Source organism: Carassius carassius, chromosome 19, assembly GCF_963082965.1.
Source record: "Carassius carassius chromosome 19, fCarCar2.1, whole genome shotgun sequence".
Taxonomy (NCBI): Eukaryota; Metazoa; Chordata; class Actinopteri; order Cypriniformes; family Cyprinidae; genus Carassius; species Carassius carassius.
In genome coordinates, this window is record NC_081773.1 from 31946767 (window position 1) to 31971635 (window position 24869).

At 39.0% G+C, this 24869-nt stretch overlaps 1 protein-coding gene across 5 annotated transcripts in view; it reads left to right on the forward strand.

Moving 5' to 3' along the window:
* LOC132095586 (NACHT, LRR and PYD domains-containing protein 12-like) overlaps positions 1 to 21878 on the forward strand; it is a 76585-nt gene extending 54707 nt beyond the window's left edge. Inside the window, exons 6-11 of one of the 5 annotated variants that reach the window (XM_059500722.1) lie at positions 4975 to 5145; positions 11297 to 11470; positions 15713 to 15883; positions 18551 to 18724; positions 21260 to 21442; positions 21799 to 21878. In XM_059500722.1, the coding sequence (XP_059356705.1) occupies positions 4975 to 5145; positions 11297 to 11470; positions 15713 to 15883; positions 18551 to 18724; positions 21260 to 21442; positions 21799 to 21814 (889 nt within the window). In that variant the 3' untranslated portion in view covers positions 21815 to 21878. The remainder of the gene's footprint in view (positions 1 to 4974; positions 5146 to 11296; positions 11471 to 15712; positions 15884 to 18550; positions 18725 to 21259; positions 21443 to 21798) is intronic. The other 4 variants (XM_059500717.1, XM_059500719.1, XM_059500718.1 and 1 more) reach the window with 4 other exon arrangements.
* Positions 21879 to 24869: the final 2991 nt, after the last annotated feature.

Genomic DNA, 24869 nt, shown 5'->3' on the forward strand with positions numbered 1-24869 from the left:
CGCTGTCTGTGTGTGTGCACACGCTTCAGATGTGTGGAGTGAAAACTTCTCACACAGCGCTCGACTGTTCCACAAACAATCCAAAGCATCTTTTATGCTCACCTTGTGCCTTTGGCAGTCCTTATACTGAGTCCTGATCCGTGAGTTTGAACGAGAATTCACCCATTGGCGGTAATGCATAGACGGACATTATGTGAAAATGTAGACAGTGCCAAATAAGATGCCTATTTATATTACAGATATCGATATTTTACGTGTGCCATCGATGCATCGTATTGTCAGACATCATATTTATGTATCGATCCATATCGATGAATCATTACACCCCTAGGAACTGTTGATTACAAATTTATAAAATGTGATATTTAGGTTGGGTAACACTTCATAATAACGTCATTTATAAATTATTGGTTAATGATGAACGAATAATTTACAAAACATGACTATATGTTCATAAATGATTAATGGGTGTTATGCTAACGATTTACAAATGTGTTGTAAGTTATCTTAAAAAAAGTTGAAATCATGAAATAAATCAAACTGATCATTAGTAGATGGTTTCTAAGTTATTAGTTGATACAATATTTATCACTTACAAATCATTGAAGTATTTATGTCCAAATTGTTTTGTATAATTATCTCAATAAACAATTGTTAATCATGAACAAATGATGAACAAACCATTAGTAAATGATCAGTATATGATTTTTTGGTGAATTTGTTAGCTGGTCTGTGTTCAAAAGCACAAACATGCAGGTATGCTAAAGCACTATTTTTAAGAAGAGTAATTCATTTGTTTTGAAGTGGATAAACATTTATAAATGCCTTAGTCAGGTGATTCCAGTGGCTTGTGTTAAATCCCCAGTTGGGGGAGAAAGCTGGACAGACCTGGTGAACCCAAACGTATTGTGAGGGTCTGTTGGGAACGTTTGGCTAAGCCCCCTGTCAGAGAGATTTTCAATTCCCTCCTCTGGCAGAGCTTTGACCAGATTCCAACAGAGGCTGGAGACATTGAGTCCGAGTGGACCATGTTCTCTGCCTCCATTGTCAATGCGGCCACTCGGAGCAGTGGCGGTAAGGTCTCTGGTGCCTGTCGAGGCAACAATCCCCGAACCCGGTGGTGGACACCAGAAGTAAGGGATGCTGTCAAGCTGTAGAGGAGTGGCTGGATGCTGTCAAGCTGAAAAGGCCTGGCTGGCTTGCAGGACTCCTGAGGTAGCTGATGGGTACCTGCAGCTTGGGTGGTTGTGGAGGCAAAAACTCTGGTCTGAGAGGAGTTTGGTGAGGACATGGAGAAAGACTATCGGTTGGCTGTGAAGAGATTCTGGCAAACCATACGGCCCCTCAGGAAGGGGAAGCAGTGCCCTGCCTACACTGTTTACAGTGGAGGTGGACAACTGTTGACCTCAACTGGGGATATCGTTGGACGGTGGAAGGAATACTGACATGCCTTCCCGTGGAGGAAGCAGAGGCTTAGGGGTCAGAGATGGACTTGTCCATCACCCAAGCTGAAGTCACCGAGGTAGATCCGCCCTGAGTACCTCAAGTCCCTGGATGTTGTGGGGCTGTCTTGGCTGACACGTCTCTGCAGCATCGTGTGATGGTCGGGGACAGTGCCTCTGGAATGGCAGACCAGGGTGGTAGTCCTTGTTTCCAAGAAAGGGGACTGGAGGGTGTGTTCCAACTACAGCGCAATCACACTCCTCAGCCTTCCTGGGAAAGTCTATGCCAGGGTACTGGAGAGGAGAATTCGGCCGATAGTCGATCCTTGGTTTCAGGAGGAACAATGCAGTTTTCGTCCCGGTCGTGGAACACTGGACCAGCTTTATACCCTCACCAGAGTGCTGGAGGGTTCATGGGAGTTTGCCCAACCAGTCCACATGTGTTTTGTGGATCTGGAGAAGGCATTCGACCGTGTCCCTCGAGGCCTCCTGTGGGGGTTGCTCCAGGAGTATGGGGTACGGGACCTTCTGTTAAGGGCTGCCCGGTCCCTGTATGACCGGAGCAGGAGCTTGGTTTGCATTGCCGGCTGTAAGTCAGACTTGTTCCCGGTGCATGTTGCACTCCAGCAGGGGTAAATGTTAACTTATTACTTATTAATAATTTCTGAAAGTATAATCATGTTTTGTTAATGATTAGCTCATCATTAACTAATAATTTATAAATAAGATCAAGTCAGGCAGCCCAGTTGTCGGAGACATTAACCCTTTGTCTTTATGCACTTCCTGATAATTAGGCAGGGTTGCAAGTTAAACAGTCTTCAATAAAGAGTAACTTCTGTGTAAAATATATCCCTACGTCTCCTGGTCTTTGCATCGATGAGGAAAAAGTTTTCTATAACAGCATGCCTAGGAGACTACAGACTGTCATTAAAGGGATAGTTCACTCTCAAATTAAATTTTTATATGTTTTAGCTTACCTCAAGGACATCCAAGATGTAGGTTTCTTTGTTTCCTCAGTATTTCCCATTTGGATATTTTTAGGTCCAACCGTTCTTGTCTGTGACTCACATAATGGATGTCTATGGTCACCACCTCAAAGAGCATGCACAGTCAAAATTAAACAATTCCCCATCATAAGTACACATTGATGACCTAATACACGAAACGAGCCGTATTTATATCGTTTTTACCTCTTGTACACAACCACGTCCAACTGATCTGAGTTTGCGAGTGCTTCGCGATGTGACGTGTGCGCGCGCTCTGGCTTAGTCTGCGCAAGCGCGGAAAGCCCCGGATGTGATGTCTCGCGCATGCACATCACTCATTGTTTACCACACGCTACGCCACCAATCTGCACTGTCTGATATATAATGCAGTAATTGTAATAAATTAATGTTTATAATGCACCCTATAATCGTTGCGTTTATAATAACAATACAACACATTACTCACTCTATTGACAGCGTGCCATTGGGTCCCTCTGGCATTGGACGTCGCCTCGAGTTTATACGTGGCAAACTAAACACAATGTGCAAAACGCTGGGTATCAACCGCGGAGAAAACTCAGGATCTTCAGTCAGGCAGGTGTGTGATGCGATACTGTCAATGTCCTCGTCGTCATCTTGTAGTTCTTCCATTCGTGACAACATATGCTCTCCACTTCTGTTGGCATCTCACAACACTTGCTACTAAAACACCACCAATTTTGAAGAGATCTCTGTCTCTGAGGCTTGAAGACGTGCTGCTGCAGCGGATCGCTCCTGAGTACTTGGTCTGTGTATTCTGTTTCAAATAAATATGGTTGTGAAAAAAAATCAACGTTGTCTATGGATATATTGAAATCGTCTTCCATTGCAATTTCCTGTACGTCTAAATATGTTTAGATCTTCACAGTGAAAGGTAATACTTCCGAAATCTGTGTAAACCATAGGCAGTAAGTGTAAACAATGAGTGATGTACACGCGCAAGAGATCGCTTCCGGCGCTTTCCGCGCTTGCGCAGACTAAGCCAGAGCGCACGCGCACGTCACATCGGGAAGCACTCCCGCACTCAGATCAGTTGGACGTGGTTGTGTACAAGAGGTAAAAACAATATAAATACTGTTCGTTTTCTTATACAATCCGCTCGTTTCATGTCTTAGGTCATCAATATGTACTTCATTGGGGAATTGTTTAATTTTGACTCCTCTGTGCATGCTCTTTGAGGTGGTGACCATAGACATCCATTATGTGAGTCACAGACAAGAACGGTTGGACCTAAAAATATCAAAATGGGAAATACTGAGGAAACAGAGAAACCTACATCTTGGATGTCCTTGAGGTAAGCTAAAACATACCAAAATTTAATTTGAGAGTGAACTATCCCTTTAAGGCTAAGGGTTGCTCAACTAAGTATTAATAGTTGTGTAAAAACTGTCATACTAACAGCTGTCTGAATAATTTTTGGTTTATTGTAATCCATTACATAACTTTCTATCAAAGTTATCTAACATTATCAAGCTAAATTTGTTTGACGTAGTTTAACTTTGAGTTCTTGTCATTTTTATTGACATTTTCTAAACCAGTGGTTTTCAACCTGTGGGCCGCCAATGATGATGGTATTGCAGGTGGGCCACCAATTACTATTAAAAGAAATGATAATATTGTTAATATTTGTAAGAGTCTGACTCTAGTCTTGCTTTGTCCAGTGCTCCAGTTCTCTGCCAATTTTGACTGCTCGTCTCAACACTGCTCTGCATGTTCCCTCCTCACTGCTTGCTCCGCTGACTGTCTACCTGCTGCCGAGCACTGCCTGGATCTGGTTTTCCGTTTTACTGAGAGGTGCCAGCCCGAGTTATTTCCTGTTCATTGCCAGTTCATTCAATAAAGACAGTTAACAATCTAGCTTCTGAGTACTAAGTTATTAACCCAACAATAGCAGGGTCAGTTAATTTTTCTGAAGTGGGCCGTGCAAACATGTGTTTGGTTGTGTGGGCCACGAGTTGAAAAAGGTTGGGAACCACAGTTCTAAATTATGGTGAATAATGATAATGTGAGAAATGTTGAAGGTGTCTGAATAAATTTTTGTTTGGCTGTACTGTATTTGATAAATGAAGTTAACCAACTAACATTATACATACTCTTTTTGCTTCTGTACCCAATAATTGAAAAACGTGCGAATGCAATAAAAATATCGGTATTGCTTCTCCTTATCGGCTAGTAGAAACAATTAAAGTATCGGAATCGGGCGAGTACTGGAAAAAGTGGTATTGGTGCATCCTTACTTTTTATAATACAATGTCCTTTTATGTCAAAATATCGAGGGAATTTTGGTTTCTTAGTTCATGACCCCTTTAAACCACTAACATTGTGCAAAAAAGTGATATTTATCTTTCTTAAGTGAGGCTCATGTTTTTTGTTCTGTGTAATTTTAGATCTCAGTACAATAATGCATCACACATTGATTTTTGTGACTTTTATTTGTACTTTATTAATGGATTCACTTCTAAACTGATCTGATCTGAGAGTGATGAGTGTGTCACTGTTCTGTACAGGTTGAGTTATTGTAGCATCACAGATGAAGGTTGTGCTGCTCTGGCTTCAGCTCTGAGATCAAACCCCTCACACCTGAAAGAACTGGATCTGTCTTGGAATAAAATAGGAAAATCAGTGAATCTGCTCTCTGGTGTACTACAAAACCCTCATTGTAAACTGGAGAAACTGTGGTAAGATTATATATGACACACTTAATTTTTGTGAAGTGAAAAACAAATCACACAAAAAAGTCTGGTAAAACAATGGCAAGTCTAGCAAGGTATTGTTTTGTGAAAGGAATACTTACTGCTGATTTGATGAGACAACTGTCAATCAAGATACAGAGATACAGAAAGTAAAACATTATGTGACTTTGTTTAATGTGTGGACTTCTGTGTTCATGTTAAACCAGTTTTTGCATTAGCAACACCTTTAAATGGATTCTGTTTACACTAAGTGCTAATATCCATCTAGTTAGCAAAGGCTTGACTGTTAGCAGACAAAAATACTGAAGAAACCAGTTGGGGTAAGTGAGAGAGTAAGAACATTGGGCTTTTGAGGCTACCAACCATTTACATATCTGCTTTTCTTCTAATTTATACCATTTTATTTTAGCTCAGAGAGGCGTTTATATTAAAGAAAACAAGAAAATGTTAAAAACATGGAAATCTAATATGTATATAATAAAAATTATATGTGGTGTACTCACATTGATCAGATGTTCTGGTGAATCAATCACATGCAGCTCATATTGTTCCCAAACTCAGAAGCGTGAGTCTCTTCCTGCAGCTTCAAGAACAGCTTTACTGATCAGCAGCTTCAGTGTGATTAGGAGCAGGTGTAGGGGGCTTTAGGAAGAGACACAAGGAAGGACACTAGAAGACACCATCTGTTTATAATCAATAGAATCATATAAATATGTTATTATGTACTGTTTTGTAGATCACTGCAATACATAGAGGTGTAAATACTATCTGACACGATTTACATATTATGAATAATAAATATCTCACAGTTTGGGTGATCTCAGGATTTGTTATCTTTGAGTGATGGAGGAGAAACACACACCAATACTCCATACATAGTAATACAGATCAAAATAACAGAATAAAACTCAGCTGTGTAATGAAACGTGTGATCTAACAGATTTGTATGAATGTCTTTATAAGACAAACATTTTGGTTAAAAATACTGACAGTGCAATAAATAGCTATTTACTTTTCTTGAATGAGGCTATAAATGATTTATGTTCATGTGTTTTTGCTCTTTGACATTTTAAAACTCAGTCAAGTGATGCATCACACATTAATTTTTGTACTAAAGGTCTGCTGGGGACTATTTTTAAGTATATTCACTCTGTTCACCTGCTGTCCAGTTAGAATAATTTTCTTCTCAACTCAACAGTTCTTGCTTAATTTAGACCTTCTTTTCCAGAATCTCAAATTTCAATTTCCACTACTGAAAGAGAGATAGACTAACAGATAAAAGTGTAGTCTGCACAAAATTGTTATTGTTATGTTTATTTTTACAATTGAATTTATTGACTTTGACTTGAATTCTATTACTGTAATTCCTCAAATAAAAGCCGGGGCCTTTATTTACCTGAACTGCAGAAGGTAACAGGCTTTTATTTGAAGCAGGCTTATATTAGAGGCAGGCCTTTATTTCTAATTCCATCTGTTTGATAAGTAATTGTTTTAAATAACCCATTTTAAATTAAAAGCGATAGCATTTCAAGTGGACAGAGATCATAACATTAGCACAGAATCAGTTCAGAATCAATCACCAAAAGAATCAGTTCAGTATAGACGCTCTGTGTGTCGGTCTGCTTCACGCTGAATCACGCATGCGCAGTATCATCAGCTCCTCGGTTCTCGAATCGGACGCGTCTGACAGAAACGCTTCTCGGTTCAGTGTACTGTTGATCCGAAAACCGATGCAACCGGTTCTTGACTCGAGAACGAGAAACGCTCTGGCAGTGGGCGTGTACGTTCGTTATCTGGCTCTGCTGCACAAATTTTCCCCCGGCCTTTATTTAAGACTGGCCTATATTTGTCCGTGTTGACCATGCCCCCGGCCACTATAAGAGGCCCGGCGTTTATTTGACTACCGGTTTTTATTTGAGGAATTACGGTAATTATAGTAAAACACAAAATTATTTCTTGCAACACAGTAGAAAAAATAGAGTTTCAGAGAAAGTAAAAATGTTGTACAAAAATTTTATTTATTTTTATTCGTCTAGGTTGTACAAAAATAGCGTATTAGCTATTTGTATTTGTCTTGTAAAAATACCAAATTCATTTGACATTTTTCTGTTAACACAGTAGGAAAAGTGTCACAGAGAAAAATTATGACATCAGCTATTTAAAATTATAGGCTAAACAAAATATAAACAAAACCGAGTTGAACGTCCTTAAAGGACAGCGCATCCACACTTTATATTTGCCACTGGTACAGCCTGCTCTGAGCATCGTTAAGCACATGCTGCGCACAGACCCCACAAATAAAATGCAGTGCATGCATTACAGTCCGAGTGCAGGCTGTACCAGTGGTCAATAAGAATAAAGTGCAGATATGCTGTTCTGAAATATGGTTGCACAGTGCACAAATAGTTCAAAAGTATTGCGATTCTCGGAAATTAAAAACGTCACGATTCCTAAATTTATTAGTATCGATATTCAAAGAATGACCACGTTCCAGATTTGTAAGAGATGTATTTCATGTTGGTGTGTGCAATGTACGCTTCCAGTGCCTCCCTATGGACGTCTGTGTTTTTTCTCCTCAGCACGCAGTTTGAAGAAGCTGCAGCTGTCATGTGACAAACACTACAGCGAGATGGCTGCATGTGCGAACACAAGTGATACTGTAGCCGACGGTCCACGACTGGTAGAAAAAGATGATGCGAGGAATGACATTTTCAGAGTTCAGAAGATAAAGTTATACTCTTATGTTTCTTATGATAACTGAGATAATGATGTTAAATTTATTCTTTTTTTACCTTGAATGTCATTACTCTAATTTATATTGATATATTGATATTTCATATTTTGTTCAAATGTTTAATATATCTGCTGTTCATATTTTCATGGGAGGAGCAAACAACAGACACAGTGGGAGTGGCGTCAGGCAAAATGGTAAATGGACTGCATTTATATAGCGCTTTCAACAGACCACATGGCCATCCAAAGCGCTTTACAATTTGCCTCACATTCACCCATTCACACACTCATTCACACACCGACTGCGGTGTCAGCCACTCAAGGCGCCATCCAGCTCGTCGGGAGCAGCTGGGGTTAGGTGTCTTGCTCAAGGACACCTCGACACTTGGTCAGGTGGAGCCGGGGATTGAACCACCAACCTTCCGGTTTGTAGACAACCTACATGGACCACTGAGCCACTGCCGCCCCAAAGAAGCTTTGGAGAAGCTTTTATTAACAGTAAATAAAACAAGAGGGAATAAGAGTGTCCAAAGGGGGAGAGTGTCCAAAACAAACAGGGGATCTGGTGTCCTCGTTGTGCTGCGGGGTTCGTCTGGGTCGGGCAGTTCCTTCTGGAAGGAAGGGTCCAGGTAAGGGGCAGAGTCCAACGGCTGCACGAGCTCCCCTCTTCAGTCTGGGGCACGAGGGGTGGCAGCTTCTTCCAGCTGCGGCATCCTTCTCGCTGGCCTTGGCACTTGACGGGGATCGACGGCCTGACATCCTGGCCGGATGGCTGTGTAAACGGGTGCGGTTATTGTCCGGACCATGGGTCCGGCAGCTCACATCTCTAGTGGTGTGGGAGTCTCTCAACGCACCCTTCCTGGACCCACGAGGAAACCAGTGTGCATGCACGGGAAAGAGACCGGTCTCTGGAGGAGAGGTGCGTTGGGCTTTTAAAAAGCGGCGGTCATGAGGCTCAATTTCCTTCGGGTGTGCCCCATCACACGCCGCCAGCCCTGGCTCATCCAGGACCCCTTCTCTCACACACCCACTCCTGTCGGGAGCCTGGTGAAGGGCGGCGATTTAGGAAGGGGTGCCGATGATTATTAGAGTCAGCTGACTCATCACAATATGTTTATTTGTTAGTGTGTTATATGATTAGAATGTTGTCCCGGTTTTAAAATAAAGCACAGCAATGATATTTGAGAGTGTATTTTCCCTTTTCAGGAAAAGTATCAAAATCACAATTCTTGACTTGGTATCGGTACCGAAACAATAATTGTGACAACACTATTCTGAAATGGACGTGTGGAATGGGATTTTGTTAGACCGCCCACTTTCATTCAAATTACATCAGAGTTACCGACTGCTACCTCGCTTTATTCTGGAATTTAATCCCACGGCACAAGTTATCTGGTCTGTTCCCATGGGAATGCAGACGTCTAATTTGTACTTTCTCTTTACTAATGGATTCACTGCTAAACTGATCTGACCTGAGAGAGTGAAGAGCAGGGCTCTGAACCGCTTCAAGGAACGAAAACAAAAACCAGAAACGAACAGAATTTTGACAGGAACAGAACCAGAAACGAAATCAATTTTTATAGTTCCGAACAGAATCGAAAATTTGAAATGGCCATTAACCAGTTAATAAAGTTATTTTATCGTTCCATTTAATATTTGAAATTTTCTGTCAACCAATCAGAATTCCAGTATTAAGGCATATGCAAATGTGACGCTGAAGCCAACGAGTGAAATGTTCTCTTAGCTGTGAACTCATCATAGGTCAGTTGCAATGGCAATGCATCGCCCTTAAGAGTTTATCTGAGGATAGTGTGAGATGAATTCAACAGATCACACACACCTGCAGCGCTTCTGTGGATAGAGAAAACAGAAAAACTAACCCCTATAGGCTTACATAAAGAGGAATATAGGCACATACACTAAATATATTTCACTTAAATCATATTGATAGATTAAAAAAAGAAAGAAAAAATGTGCTAAATTACGGTTCATTGTGACATGTTCCAAAATTGTCGGAAAGGAAAACGAAACAGCAGAGAGTAGTTTTCTTTAATTTGTAAAAGCTTTACAGTTTTAATTATTTTGCAAAAGCTTGACAGCTTTGAATAATGTCTTGCTTCTTTATAACGAACCAGCTTTGGTATGACCATAGTGCCAACACAACATAATTTTGCTATATTGAAGCCTGTTCATTATCAAAACAAAATAATAATAGAAACAATTAAATAGTTACACTGTTCCGTTCAGCGTAACCGCGCCTCACTGTGCTGATAAAGCCGATGTGAAGGATGATGTTTTATGTGGATGAAAGTACAAATACTATATAATAAATCATATTTTAGCATGCAGCTACATCGGGAACATGGAAACATTTGGATTCGTGCCGAATGAGAGAGGTAGGCATCAGCTTAACCGTAAATTAATTTGTTTTTGGATGGACGTTTTTATAGCCTTTAGATGATTTGTTTTGGAGAGAAACTAATAACTGTTTTTATAATGTTTGTTAACATTTTTGCTTTAGACTACAGGCATTTTAGCCTTTATTATTTCGTAAAGTAATAGGGCTTATAAAATGCGATGTGAGCCGCGACTTAAGGTTTTTTTTTTTCTCACTCTCAAAACGCAATGTTAGGCTACAAGTTTTTTTTTTTTTTTTTTTTTTTTTTTTACAATGCAGCAAACATTTTTAAATATCTTAAAAATACTTTGCTGTCTTAAAGTGTTGATAGATTTATTTTTTTTATTTTTTTTTGTAGCCTACATTTGGCCAAAATCTAGAAAAGATGATGCTTTTGGCTTTGAATAACCGCAGCAGCAGGTTATTGACTAACGTTAGATCTCCATTTTTTTCTTTTTAAGTAAAGAAAATGCTGAACTTTATTATTATTATGTTACTATTATTGTAGGGAGTGAAATTTAAGGTCAAAATTAATGTTCTATAACTTTAAATAAGATCTAAAGATAATATCGATTCGAATCGCGGGCAAGAATAGTCTGTGCGCAGTTGTGAGAGGTAGAGAGTGTAATCAGAGACTTTGTTGTAATCAGATGTGGCTAATTCCTGATGTTCACCTCTTCATGTTTAAATGAAGGGTTATGATCTGCTGAGCTCCTTGTCGGTGTCCTCCTTCCAACAAAGCCAAGAACCCACGAGCTAGCGCGTGATAAGAACTGTAAAGCCTGCATATAGAAACGACGCGCATTACATTATTATTAAGCAAATTATAGGCACAGAATATTGTTTGAAAAAAATTACGTTATTAACCGGTATTTCTTCCACCCGAACCGGTTTCGGAACGGTAATAATATCAAAGGAATGCAGGAACAGAAACGTTAAAATATGGATTCTGCTCGGAGTGAACCGATTTAATTTTTTTGAAGAGTGTGTCATTGTTCTCTACAGGTTGAGGGATTGCGGCGTCACAGATGAAGGTTGTTCTGCTCTGGCTTCAGCTCTGAGATCAAACCCCTCACGCCTGAGACAACTGGGTCTGTCTCTGAATGAAATAGGAGATTTGGGTGTGAAGCATCTCTGTGCTGGACTGGAGGATCCTCGCTGTAAACTGGAGATACTGTGGTAAGATTATCTCTCTGATAGTCTCATGTCTTTGTCTTAAGTAAGATGTGTCCTTTAATCTACATTCTGACTGGACACACTAAATCTCAGCACAAATGACTGAAGATGAAGTTCATTTCATTCTTCTTGCCACCCATTTGCCCTTTGAACACAAGAAGCTCTCCAGATGTAGGGCTCGGTAGGAAAGTAATCAGTGGGTCTGTTCAGTAACTAATGATGAAAGCGCAGTTTGCAGAGAAGCTTGCTCATGATGGACTCCCAATAGTTCACCCAAAAGGAACATTTTGTCATCGTTTACTCACCCACAAGTTGTTACAAACCTGTAATAATTTATTTCTTCTCTTAAACATAAAAGAAGATACTTTGAAGAATGTGGGTAACCAAACAGTTTCTGGTCCCCAATCACTGTCCAAGATGGCGCCAAGCATGGCGGCCATGTTGCGAGCTCCGCGTAAACTTTGCAGTTTTTGTTTGTTTTACCTTTTTTTGTTGTTCTTCGTGTTGGATGTTGTTTGTATAACTGTCTACGACAGACATGTGCTTCTAAACATAGGTTCCTACGTTCCGAAATGCAAACCGGACATTGAGTTCTTGAATGCTGGCGCCTTTTTTACAGAAACTGCATCAGAGCCCTTTCTCTGGGCTGCGCAGGCGCGACCGAGGAAACGCCGCCGAAAAAGAGGGAAGAGAGCCTGCGTCCTTGTCAGACTCAGGCATTGTATCCTCCGATCTCTTCTCCCAACCATTTTGCTGGCTAACGTTCAGTCACCTGAACTGAACTGCGGGCATGTATCTCATACCAACAAGAAACAAGGGACTGCTGCATTATTTGCCTCACAGAAACCTGGATGTCTGCAGAGTTTCCAGACTCAGCCATTGAGCTTACGGTGTTCTCCGTGCACCACTCGGACAGAACGAAAGAACTCACAGGGAAAAGAAGAGTTGGAGGCATTTGTTTCTTTATCAACAACTCGTGGTGTGATGAAAGGAACCTACACTCTATTAGGTTCTCTATTATGGTTCTACTAGCAATTTGATTTGAGACCAACAGCCAATCACAATTGAGCTTTAATTTTCTGATTGGTTGATTTTGTGGCACACTTGTAACGCTGTTGTAAGTTGAGTGAGCGTGTGTCAAGAGTTGAGCACGCACAGAATTAAGAGGTTGAGAGAGAGAGAGAGAGTTTGTGAGAGAGCACCTGAGTAAACTGCGCGAGAGGGGTTATTACTGCATGTTAATATGGATAATAGGAAATAAGCAAATACATTTATTGAGCACGGAATAGTTTTTTCTTTGCTCAAACGAATTTTTAATTTTTTTTGCGCTTGTTAATTTCTGTTCAAAATATGATGTAATATGCTTGCAAAATATATTTTTCTGTGCTCAAAACTTACAATTACTCGCTCAAGATTGAGGCACAATTATAACGCCATACATGTGCTGCGTTGATGTGACAATAAAAGTGACTTGACTTGTTTAGAACAATCTGGATAAACTATGAAAGAAGTTTAATTTGTGTGTGAACTATATGTAACCCATATAAAACTAGGGATACTAAGTCAGAGGAAGTAGTATATAATTTCCTATAGAGAGCTTGCTAATCCTAGTAAAGTGGAGCATCATGTATGCAAGAATCCTATTTGCAATCCTATGTGCATGGAAATGAGTTCCTGAGTTAATATGATAAAATACTGCAAAATTAGCTTTGAATCCTGAGTTTCATCATTGAATTTAATTAGTACTTGCATTCCACTTGGACATCGAATGAAGCACTGTTTGGTCAACTTTGATTATTCTCTGATGAGTGAGCCGCATTTTGCTAGTTCTGTTCTGGCTAGCTACTTAGATGGAATAGAGTAGTGGTGTATGCTAGTTTAAAAATCTATTTTCTTACAAACCCAGTATCCTTGGGGTATCCTAGAATTCAATGTTTTGATTTTTTTTTCCCTCTCATAAGTAACCTGCTCTGTCTAGTCTGTCAGTCTTTGTGTCCTCTTTGCTTCGCGATTTTTCTGTGCGTGAGAAAATGGATGTGTGGCGTGAGAGCGTGAAAAGCGTCAATTGTGTGTGTCTCACATTTTATTGCATTTTGTATTAGTTGTTTGAAGAGTTCAAAAAAAATCAGTGGGTCTTAATGCAATTACAATCGGCAAGTCGGTCGGACTAAATGGGGAAAAAAATAATTAATTGGGTCAAGAATATTTTTAAGGATGGCCTAATAGTTATTTGAAGCTTGTTAACATATTAGCAACACAGCTGGTAATGACAGCATTCAGTTTTATTGTTGTCATCAATTAATACACTTCTTAATTACATTACATATTTTTACATTATTACATTATGTTGTCAATAAATTACCTCTATCAGTAAGTTTTGGCCACTGCCTGACATCATCTACCCAATGTTCCCTTTCACCAGACATTTTCTTTAAATGAGCAGGATCCGCTTTCATTGAAATGTCATTAGAGGGCACCGGCAAACGTCACACTGTCACACTTCGCAGGCATGCAGTAATGGCGGCAGGCAAGATGGTGGCGCCCATAGAGTTCGAGGCGGATTTGTGTATAGGGTATATTGTTACACTTGGAGTAAGACTGGAGAAATGATGCTGAAAATGTAGCTTTGATCACAGGAATAAATCAAAATGTTAAAGGTCCCATTCTTCATGATCCCATGTTTTAAACTTTAGTTAGTGTGTAATGTTGTTGTTAGAATATAAATAATATCTGTAAAATTCTAAAGCTCAAAGTTCAATGCCAAGCGAGATATTTTATTTAACAGAATTCGCCTACAAAAAACGACCCGTTTGGACTACATCCCTCTAGTTCCTGCAGTAATGACGTCACTAAAACAGTTTTTTGACTAACCTCCACCCACATGAATACACAAAAAGGGGGCGTGGTTTGTTGCGCTCCGACGGAGAAGAGGAAAGAGTTGCGTTTGTGGTTGTCCCCATGTCGTCGAAATGCTGTTATTTTCATCTCTGAGTCCAATCATCTTTGTTTGGCCTTCCCAAGGACGCTGTACTTGGAGATTAATGGTTACAATTTATGTTTAACTCAGTTTCCGAAAATTATAATCCACGTGTAAAACTATGTGCAGCACATTATGTTGAGGACAGCTGCTGAGGACAGCTTCCTCAATCTCAATCAGTTTAATGCCTGATTCGCACAAAGACTATTCTTGATAGATGGACAGTTCCCTCTTTGTCTGGAGAAGGAGTTGTTTATGGACCACAACCGGTAAGTGTATTTTATTATTTAAGTTGGTGCGTTTAACAGTTTCTGTAACTTATTACATAAAGGGCAACGCTGTTTAGCTTTGTTAACTAGATGTTAGGGCTGTGCAAAAAAATCGAATGCGATTTTCATGCGCATCTCGTCAGTAAAAAAACTCCTGTGATTATAAGTACATCTCCAGCACATGCTTCTGCCCACTTGCTTCTCAAAATTAGCCCAATCGCTTTTCCAGGAGGGCAGCCTGCGCTCAGCTGCTGTCGAATCACAACACAGGAACCGCTGGCCCAATCTTGCTTAAGTTAAAAATGTCATACTTAAATAAGAACAGCTCCTGATTGTAGGAGATTTTAATGTTCATGTTTATTGTGCAGCTGTTTTTTTAGCGAAGGAATTTATTAACCTTTTATATGGTTTTGATTTAACTTTTCAGGTAATTGTACCCACTCATCAGCATGGCCATACACTTGATTTAGTGTTAACATATGGTTTCTCTCTGTGTGACTTAGAGGTGTGTGAAAATGGTTTCTCCGACCATAAGAGTTTGAGTAATAAGCTTTTTTTTAACCCTATTGGAGCAAAACAAACAACAGTTATGATACAGTTGTTGACAGATTTCATTGATGATTTCAATTATGAAATTTAATCATAAGCTTGGTCACCAGATTTGGAGAATTTGATGTTTCCCCATTTAAAGAAATAGGAGCTGCACTTGCATGCCCGAGAGGCATTTCAAAGATGGCCACCAAGTGACATGACTTACCTTAAAGTTTCATATCACTAGGAAAACAATATCTCACATTCAGCTCTGTGTGTCTGTTCAGTCCTGAAGCACATGACAGTTTCAAACAGAACCATTGAGCATCGTCATGTATAAATCTCATTCTATCAACAGCAGTTTGTGGAAATGCTTGTCATTATATCTCCTCTCTGCTCTGAGACCAGAGTCAAAACAAACTACAGACACTTAAACTATAATTCACATTGTGATATTGTTCTCTACAGGTTGAATGATTGTGGCGTCACAGATGAAGGTTGTGCTGCTCTGGCTTCAGCTCTGAGATCAAACCCCTCACACCTTAGAGAACTGAGTCTGACTGGGAATAAACTGGGAAAATCTGTGAATCTGCTGTCCGATGTACTACAACATTCTCACTGTAATCTGGAGATACTGCTGTAAGATTATACATGGCATACTGTGAAGTATTTGTGAAGTGAAAAACAAATCAACCAAAAAGCCACAAAACACAAAAAGTCAGACAACATGTAAAAATTAGGTATTGTTTGTTAATGGAATACTTACTACTGATTGGATGAGACAACTGTTAATCAAGGTACAGAGATACAGAAAGTAATATATTGTGTGGCTTTGTATCTTGTTCATGTGTTCATGTTAAACCATTTTTTGCATTAGCAAAACCTTTAAATGGATTCTGTTTACACTAAGTGCTAATAGTCCATCTTGTTAGCAAAGGCTTGACGGTTAGCATAAAAAATTACTAAAGAAACTGTCAGATAAGTGAGAGAGTAAGGACAGTGGGCTTTTGAGGCGACCAACCAGAGTACAAATCTGCATTTCTTATAATTTATTTAATTGTATATTAGATCAGAGAGGTGTTTATATTAAAGAAAAGTTTCAAAACATTTTAGAACATAAAAATAGAATGTCTAACATTTATATAATTAAAATTATATGTGGAGTCCTCACATAAATCAGATGTTTTGGTGAATCAAACACATGCCACTCATATTGTTCCCAAACTAAAAAGCATGAGTCTCTTCCTGCAGCTTCATGAACAGCTTTACTGATCAACAGCTTCAGTGTGATTAGGAGCAGGTGTAGGGGGGCTTTAGGAATAGACACAATTAAGGAAACTAGAAGGCAGTATATGTTTATAATGACTAGAATCATATACACAGAATATGTTATTACATACTGTTTTGTAAAACACTGCAATACAATGAGTTTTAAGTACCATCTGCCACAATATAAAGCTCAGCTGTATAATGAATAGTATGATTTATCAGATTTGAATGAATGTCTACACAAGACAGACAATTTGCTTAAAAATCCTGACAGTGCAATAAATATATTTTTAATGAGGCTTTACTTGATTTATGGTCATCTTTCTTTCTATCTTTTTTGTTCTTTAAAATTTTAAATCTCAGTCTAATGATGCATCACACACAGAGGTGGGTAGAGTACCCAAAAACTGTACTCAAGTAAAAGTAAAAGTACTTCTAGAAATATTTACTCAAGTAAAAGTAAAAGTACTAGTCGTGAATAGTTACTTCAGTAAGAGTAAAAGAGTATCGGATAAAAAATCTACTCAAGTAGTTAGTTACTAGTTACTTTGGGTCATATATACTGAGCCTATTTTTATTTAGATATATAGATAAAATATATGTAATGTATGCGTGCGTGTATAAACGTATATATTTCATCAGCCTTTACTCCAATTTATGTAATTTATTATAAAACCCTGTCTAATTACTTAAGTAACAGATATAGGTGTCATGCCATAACATATTTTTAATACGACTGACTTTATATTAAATGTGAATTTAACATTGAAAGTTAATGTGATATAAAAATTGCTACTAATCTTTCATTGTTCAGAAAGAGAGCAAATAACATTTACATTATCAAAGATCATTTTCACTGACAGTCTAGATTTCAATCACTCTTAGAAACTCCCATTAAAATCACTGAAACTGTTAACACTGTGAAATCAATATCTTAATTATAGATTCGTACACACATCTGCACTTTGTTGTTTCTGACGAGAGAATTCGCCAGAAAGAGGTATTCAGTCAGCAAGCGAGTGAAGGAAGCACCGGCATTTTAGCGATGACTCATCGGAACACCTCTGATTGGCCATTGCTTTAATAAGCTCAACAGGATCATGTGTGATTGGTTATAATGCGCAGCGCTGTAAAAACGCATCTATCTCTGGCTCAGCGCCAGCAAGCGATCACAGATCTGAATTTAGCAGCTGATAATATGACTCGCTGAACGTACTCGCACCGGTGTGATTGTATTAAAATTAATAAAATCTTAATCGGCTATTTTTTGTCTTTTGGAAGCTGCATTCAACTTGACTCCCCTCTGTTATAAGCCACACACGTACAACAAACTAATGTCACAGTGGTATCGTGTACTGTAATCGAATGTAGCCCAAGTTATTACCTGTTAAACAGTACAGCACACGCGGTGTTCATCTAATAAGGATCTCCATCGCTAGCAAATAGTAGCCTTTGCAGATTTGCTTTCAATTCAGTGCAGTTCCAGCCACGTTTTCAGCGCTCTTTCTGTTCTTAAACGTTACAACTCTGAGTGAACCACTTCAGACCCTCAGCGCGTGCGGCAGGGAACTGAACGACTCATTCAAACTGATTCATGAACCAATTCACACGTTAGCCATTCGGTTTGATCAAGCCTTTGAATAGAGTTGACTCAAAAGAATGAATCATTCGCGAATGGGCATCGCTCATTGCCCAGAGAAAAGTAGACTGCGCGTTTGGAATAAACTAAAGCATTTATAACATTTATTGCATTAAGATAAAGTAACGAGAGGGGCGTCGCCCATAGTAACGAAGTAAAAGTACAGATTTCCCCCAAAAAATTTACTCAAGTAAGAGTATAAAGTACCCATCTTTAAATATACTCCGAAAAGTATTAGTTACCCCAAAAAATTACTCAAGTAAATGTAACGAAGTAAATGTAACTCATTACTACCCACCTCTGATCACACATTGATTTGTACTTTCTCTTTACTAATGGATTCACAGCTAAACTGATCTGATCTGAGAGAGTGAAGAGTGTGTCATTGATCTCTACAGGTTGAGTTATTGTAGCATCCCAGATGAAGGTTGCACTGCTCTGACTTCAGCTCTGAGATCAAACCCCTCACACCTGAGAGAACTGGATCTGTATGGGAATAAACTAGGGGATTCAGGAGTGAAGCGTCTCTGGGCTGGACTGAAGGATCCTCTCTGTAAACTGAAGATACTGTGGTAAAATCATCAGTCTCATATCTTTGTCTGGGACAAGATAAGTCTTTTAATTTAAATTCTGACTAGACACATTAAATCTCAGCACAAATGAATGAAGATGAAGTTCATTTCATTTATCTTCATCACATTACATGAGCTCTTGCTCCCGTTTCTGGCCACCAAATGCTGACTGCAGCTTCAGTTGCTTCTGCTAGTTTGATTAACCCTCTGGAGTCTAAAGATATTTTGGGGCCTGGAGAAGTTTTGTCATGCCCTGCCATTAGTGCTTTTTTCAGTTTCTTATAAACATCTAAATGGCTAAAGTCTAATCTCACTGTAATCAGCAACGCACTGGGCTATAATAATATATGAGCAGCATGTATGTACATTATTGTGTTTTTGAGAAAAAAAATGTTATGCGTGGTTAGTGAAAAACCAAAAATGTTAAATCACTTGAATAAGGCCGTATAACACATACAGAACATTGGTTTCTGGGACTTTTGAGAACTGGAGCTTGTAGCCTAGAATTTTTCTTTCTAAATTATGTGAATATGATCTTGTTTACTCACAGAAAACAATATATTTATTTAAATTTTCTAAGACACTTTTTGTTGGTAAAAGTCATATGCGAGTAGGTGTCAACTATCATGAATATCATTGTGATTTACACCTGAGAAGACAAAGTCCCGCATAATGAGCTGCATAATGAGCCATTCAGTCAGCTGTGTCACTGAGAGGGAAGAGTTACAAGAAAGAATGTGAGGACAAAATAAATGTATATAATTTTATGTTTGTAGTTTATTTGGGATATATTTAATTATCCCGCAACATAATTTAAAATCCACTTGCGAGTGCAGTTAAACAGTTTATTAGGAACAATCAAAGCTGAATTTTTTTGCATCATTACTCCAGTCACACAATCCTTCAGAAATCCTTTTAATAATCTGATTTTCTACAAAAAAACATTTATTTTTATTATTATTATTATTATTATTATTAATGTTGAAAAGAGCTGAGAATATTTTTTCAGGGGTTTTTTTGGAGGGGGGGGGTAAATTGAAAGAACAGCATTGTTTGTTACATTTGTTTGTTACATATATTTGTTACATTTATATTATTTAAATCAAGCTTTTGAATAGTCTTGTATATTGTTTTTGAAACTTCGTAATGTTTCACTTGATTTTTGTCAGGAATTATAGTTAGAAAAAATTCTAACTAGTAAAAAGTTTACACGTTATGTAAAAACTAGTACAAGTATATAAATAAATAAAAAGAGACTTACTCATGTTTATGATCTCTGCTGAATTAAGTGCTCCATTCTTTTTTTCTGAGGAAATCCAAATCTCAAATCCTCAACCACATCACATCTTTTTGGGGTGAATTATGTCTTGTTCTTCTCATCATGAAGCAAACAGTAAAGTAAAAAAAAAAAAAACTTGAACAGTCTCGCTGCGTTGCAGTCTGTTGTATGGGCGTATTCAAGCCGCGCACTTCAGTGAAACATTAGAATCTGAATAGCGCGTTCAGCGCGGGGCGTGGTCCCATTAGAAGATAATGAAGGGAGACGTGAAAAACAAACATTGCGTTGTTTTCATATGGATTACTTTATCACAGAATATTTGTTTTCAGCAGCACTTGTTTAGTTTAAAAGTAGACATGTCAGTCTTTCTATAGATATGTCTGTGTTGAGTATTCACTGAGTTACAGTTCATTTTAATGACGTGTTTGTAAATGAAGATCAGCGCAGACAAAGGCTGCAGACAGCACACCTTGTTTGTTATCTTTATTTTATAAGTGCACAAAGTTTTTTTGTTATTATGTCTGTATGCAAAAAAGTAGACCCTTTACAGACTCGATTGCTGAATTTCTCTTATCTGTACAATCAATACTGAAAGTGTTATTTAAGTTATTTTCAGGGTTATCAGGAGAAAATGCCTCATAACGTGTATATACGTTAATCGACTTCAGAGGGTTAATGCAGATTATGAATTCAGAGTATCAGTCACTGTATGTCACGTTCACTTCACTTTCACCTGCCCATCTCTGTGTAAGAGTTTATTTTCCTCTTATTTTCTACTTTTTCTGAAATCCTATGAGCTCATTGTGTTCTCACAGATGTCATAAAGATTTAACCTGAATGTTCAGATACTAATGTGTGATTTAGTGATTTCTGTACCGTTTATAAGCTGCCAAACATGAAAAGATGTGTTTTATCACAAAAGTTAATAAATGAGATGTAATGGGGAACATGTGGCTCCTGTGAAGCAAATATCCTCCTGTAGATGTTTATTAGAGGAGCAAGTAACTGTTTCTCCAGACTGATCTGTCCTTATATCACTATGAAACAATATCTCACATTCAGCTCTATGTGTCTGTTCAGTCCAGAAGCACATGACAGTTTCAAACAGCAGCATTGAGCATCAACCTGCAGAAATCTAATTCTATCAGCAGCAGTTTGTGGCAGTGCTTGTCATTATATCAGCTCTCCTGCTCTGAGTCATTAACAAACTACAGACACTTGAACTAAAGTCCACATTGTGTCCTTGTTCTCTACAGGTTGAATAATTGTGGCGTCACAGATGAAGGTTGTGCTGCTCTGGCTTCAGCTCTGAGATCAAACCCCTCACACCTGAGAGAACTGGATCTTTCTGGGAATAAACTAGGAAAATCAGGAGTGAAGTTACTCTCTGATCTGAAAGATGATCTTCTTTATAAACTGGAGAGATTCTACTATTGTAAGTAAATTCTTATTTAAATCTTTTAAAATGATCAAAGTTTAGTAACAGGCATCATATATGTGTAACTGGAGAATAAAAGATAATAATTCAGCTCTACTTTAGTCTCTGTACTTTAAACTGTGTTTAATTCTGTAATGATCTAAAAGTGTTTGAATATTTTCATCTCTTCCAGTGTCTTTTTGTGTAAATGATAAAGAGAGAGTTGTTGATCATTCCCTGTTATCAATCTATGATCAGTTGTTCATTCATATCTCTGGCTGTAATATGAATATACTGTGTTTTCTGAAAGCGATCTGCTGATGTGATGTGACAGCACTAATATCTCATACTCATATGTGACTGAGTGTTTTATTGTAGGACTCTCAGTATTTAGACGTCAGTCTAGTTTCATCAGGTTCAGCTGATGATGAATATGGAGCCACTATAGAGATGTCACAAGGTGCAAAAACACCCATATATTGCAAAAAAGTTTTTACGCTTGCATGAGGTGGTTTTTCAGGCAATGCGAAAGGAATAATTCGCAAAACTGCAATGGAAATTTTTTTTTTCCGCCTTAACAGGTCACATTATGTACGTTAAAAGTCATATGATCATTCCTCAGTGTACTATAACCTCCAAGAAACACTTCATATGTGGCTGCTTTCAAATATAAGGGGCTTTCCCTGCCATTAATGCTTAGACTATTTACAGTGAACACGTCTGCAGCAAGTCACGGCTCCAAAACTGCAACTGAAGCTGTGTTATATAAATGCAGTCCATTTACCATTTACCATTTGGAATAATAGTACAAAAAAAGACTTTAGACTTCCACTGCTAGCAGCTTACATTCCTGAGAAGGGAAAACACAGCTGTTTACATTCAAACAGATGAGAGAGAAAATGCCTCCTGTTGAATCTTCTTGCTTCATGAACTGCTGCAAACTTCTACAAAGAATTGCGGTTCTTGAAACAAAGTTACTTGCTGAACTTCCAAAACAGGCAGAAAACTCAGCAGACCATAATCACAGACCACCTCAGAATACAGCCGGTGAGTCCCATAAATCTAGTAAATCTCAACAGTTTACACCAAGAATAGAGGAACTAACCAAATCTGATTGACACAGTAATTGATGGCACAAACAACAAGTGAGACCCAAAGCCACACGAAACATCAGATTTTCACAAGTATCTCATATTGCTACGATAGCATCCTCTACCCCAGATTCGGCTATGACAAGGCTTGCAAACATTGGTATTCTGCCACCTCCTATACATCTTGAAAACAGATATGAAGCATTAATGAATGTGGGTGAGGAATCCCCAATTAAATGATTAAACATGGTTCGGATCAGCCAGCAGCTAACATCGCTACTAAGGGGATTTCGTGGCCTAATGGTTAGAGAGTCTGACTCCCAATCGAAAGGTTGTGAGTTCGAGTCCCGGGCCGGCAGGAATTGTGGGTGGGGGGAGTGCATGTACAGTTCTCTCTCCACCTTCAATACCATGACTTAGGTGCCCTTGAGCAAGGAATTGAACCCCCAACTGCTCCCCGGTCGCCGCAGCATAAATGGCTGCCCACTGCTCCGGGTGTGTGCTCACAGTGTGCGTGTACGTGTTCACTGCTCTGTGTGTGTGCACTTCGGATGGGTTAAATGCAGAGCACAAATTCTGAGTATGGGTCACCATACTTGGCTGAATGTCACTTCACTTTTACAAACAAGCACTCATGATCGAGCAGTTCATCAGTGGACCACTACTAGCAAGGAGAACTAATATGTATTCATGGTTGCTTGGGCTGAACACATGGCTACAATGATCTTGCAATATAAAAGATGTGAATTTTATCAACAGCTTTAATCTTTTCTGGGGCCATAGACAACTGTTTAAACCAGATGGACTCCACCCAATCAAATGTGCAAGAGTGCTTAAGGACAATATCTACTTCTCCCTCCATTATTCTTCAGCAGAGTGTGTCATTCCACTCAGCCTGAATAGCATACACACACCTGGTCGAGGTCATCATGTGGTTGACACATCCCACAAGAACACTGATAAAACCACACAGCCACAACAAGCACTGCTCATGGAAACTATCCCTGCTGAGCCCTGCCCACAGAGCTCATCACAGACAGACTGTGACATATCAGAAAAGCTCCAAGACTCAGCACCCAAGGACGATTTTCTGGAAAACAGCCAGGGAAGCCAGGACAACATATCACAGCCACCAGAAACACAAGAGACACAGCCCATCTCATCAGATACACTATCCCTCTCTCCAATTGGTGTATGTTGGTACCAAACTCTCTCACTCATTCCCTGCAAGCCCCCAGATATCAACTAAAAAATGGCGGGTCCCCCAACCACCAAAGCCTGTTGACCCAGCTCCTGTGAGAGCTCTTTGGTCACTGCCACAACGCCAGGGCCCAAACCCATTTCTGTTTTATCATGTGATAGAAAGTATAAGGCCTTCTCAAGGTGTATGGCTGTCTTGTCTAATCTGCAGCCTTTTATGCGTCAAGCGAAGATTGCTGTAAAGACACAAAACAATACAATTAAGTTAGCATTTTTAAACATTAGCTCACTAAAATTAATAATTTTCTAATCAATGATTGAATAACCACAAACAATCTGGATTTTATGTTTCTAAATGAAACATGGCTAGAAGACAGCTATAGTGCACCGGTCCTCAATTAAACAGCCCCTCCTAACTCTACTTTCATGAGTATTTGCAGGACAGTTTTTAGGTGTGGCCGCTCGATTTAAAGATGTCTATCAATTCAAGCAATTGTCATTTGGTCTGTACTTGTCTTATAATATCTAAGGATTGTGCTGATAGGTGCTCCATGCATTCTGTTTATCTTTTTTTCGGGCCTCCAAAATACTCTCCAGCCTTTAAGTTCACAGAAATTGTATCAATGATTTCCTCAGAGTTTGACTGTTTTGCTATTGCAGGGGATTTTAATATTCACATGGATAATGCAGAAAAAAAACTGCATACAGGCAAATCGTTTTGTGAGCATATCAAAGCAGTGGACATGAGAAGCTGTGGGGAAGCTTCAGGCATGCTTGGATAGCACTGACTGGGATGTATTCAGGAATGATAACAACAACCTGGATGAGTATACAAAGGCTGTGACATCGTACATTAGCTTCTGTGATGAAAGTTGTGTTCCATCATGCACCAGGGTGAGTTACAACAATGACAAACCCTGGTTCACAGTCAGACTCAGACAGTTAAAGCTAGAGAAGCAGGCTGCATTTAAAAGTGGGGATAAAATCAGGTTTAACCTGCCCCTGGACATGGGCATCCTCAACTCCCAGTGTTCGCATGTGTCAATATTTACGAATAGATTAAATGAAACGGGACAAATTTAATCTTGGCAAACTATATATCATTATAAAGATCTAAGCCTCAAGCATCAACGACAGATTGCTGTTTTTCAATGGAAA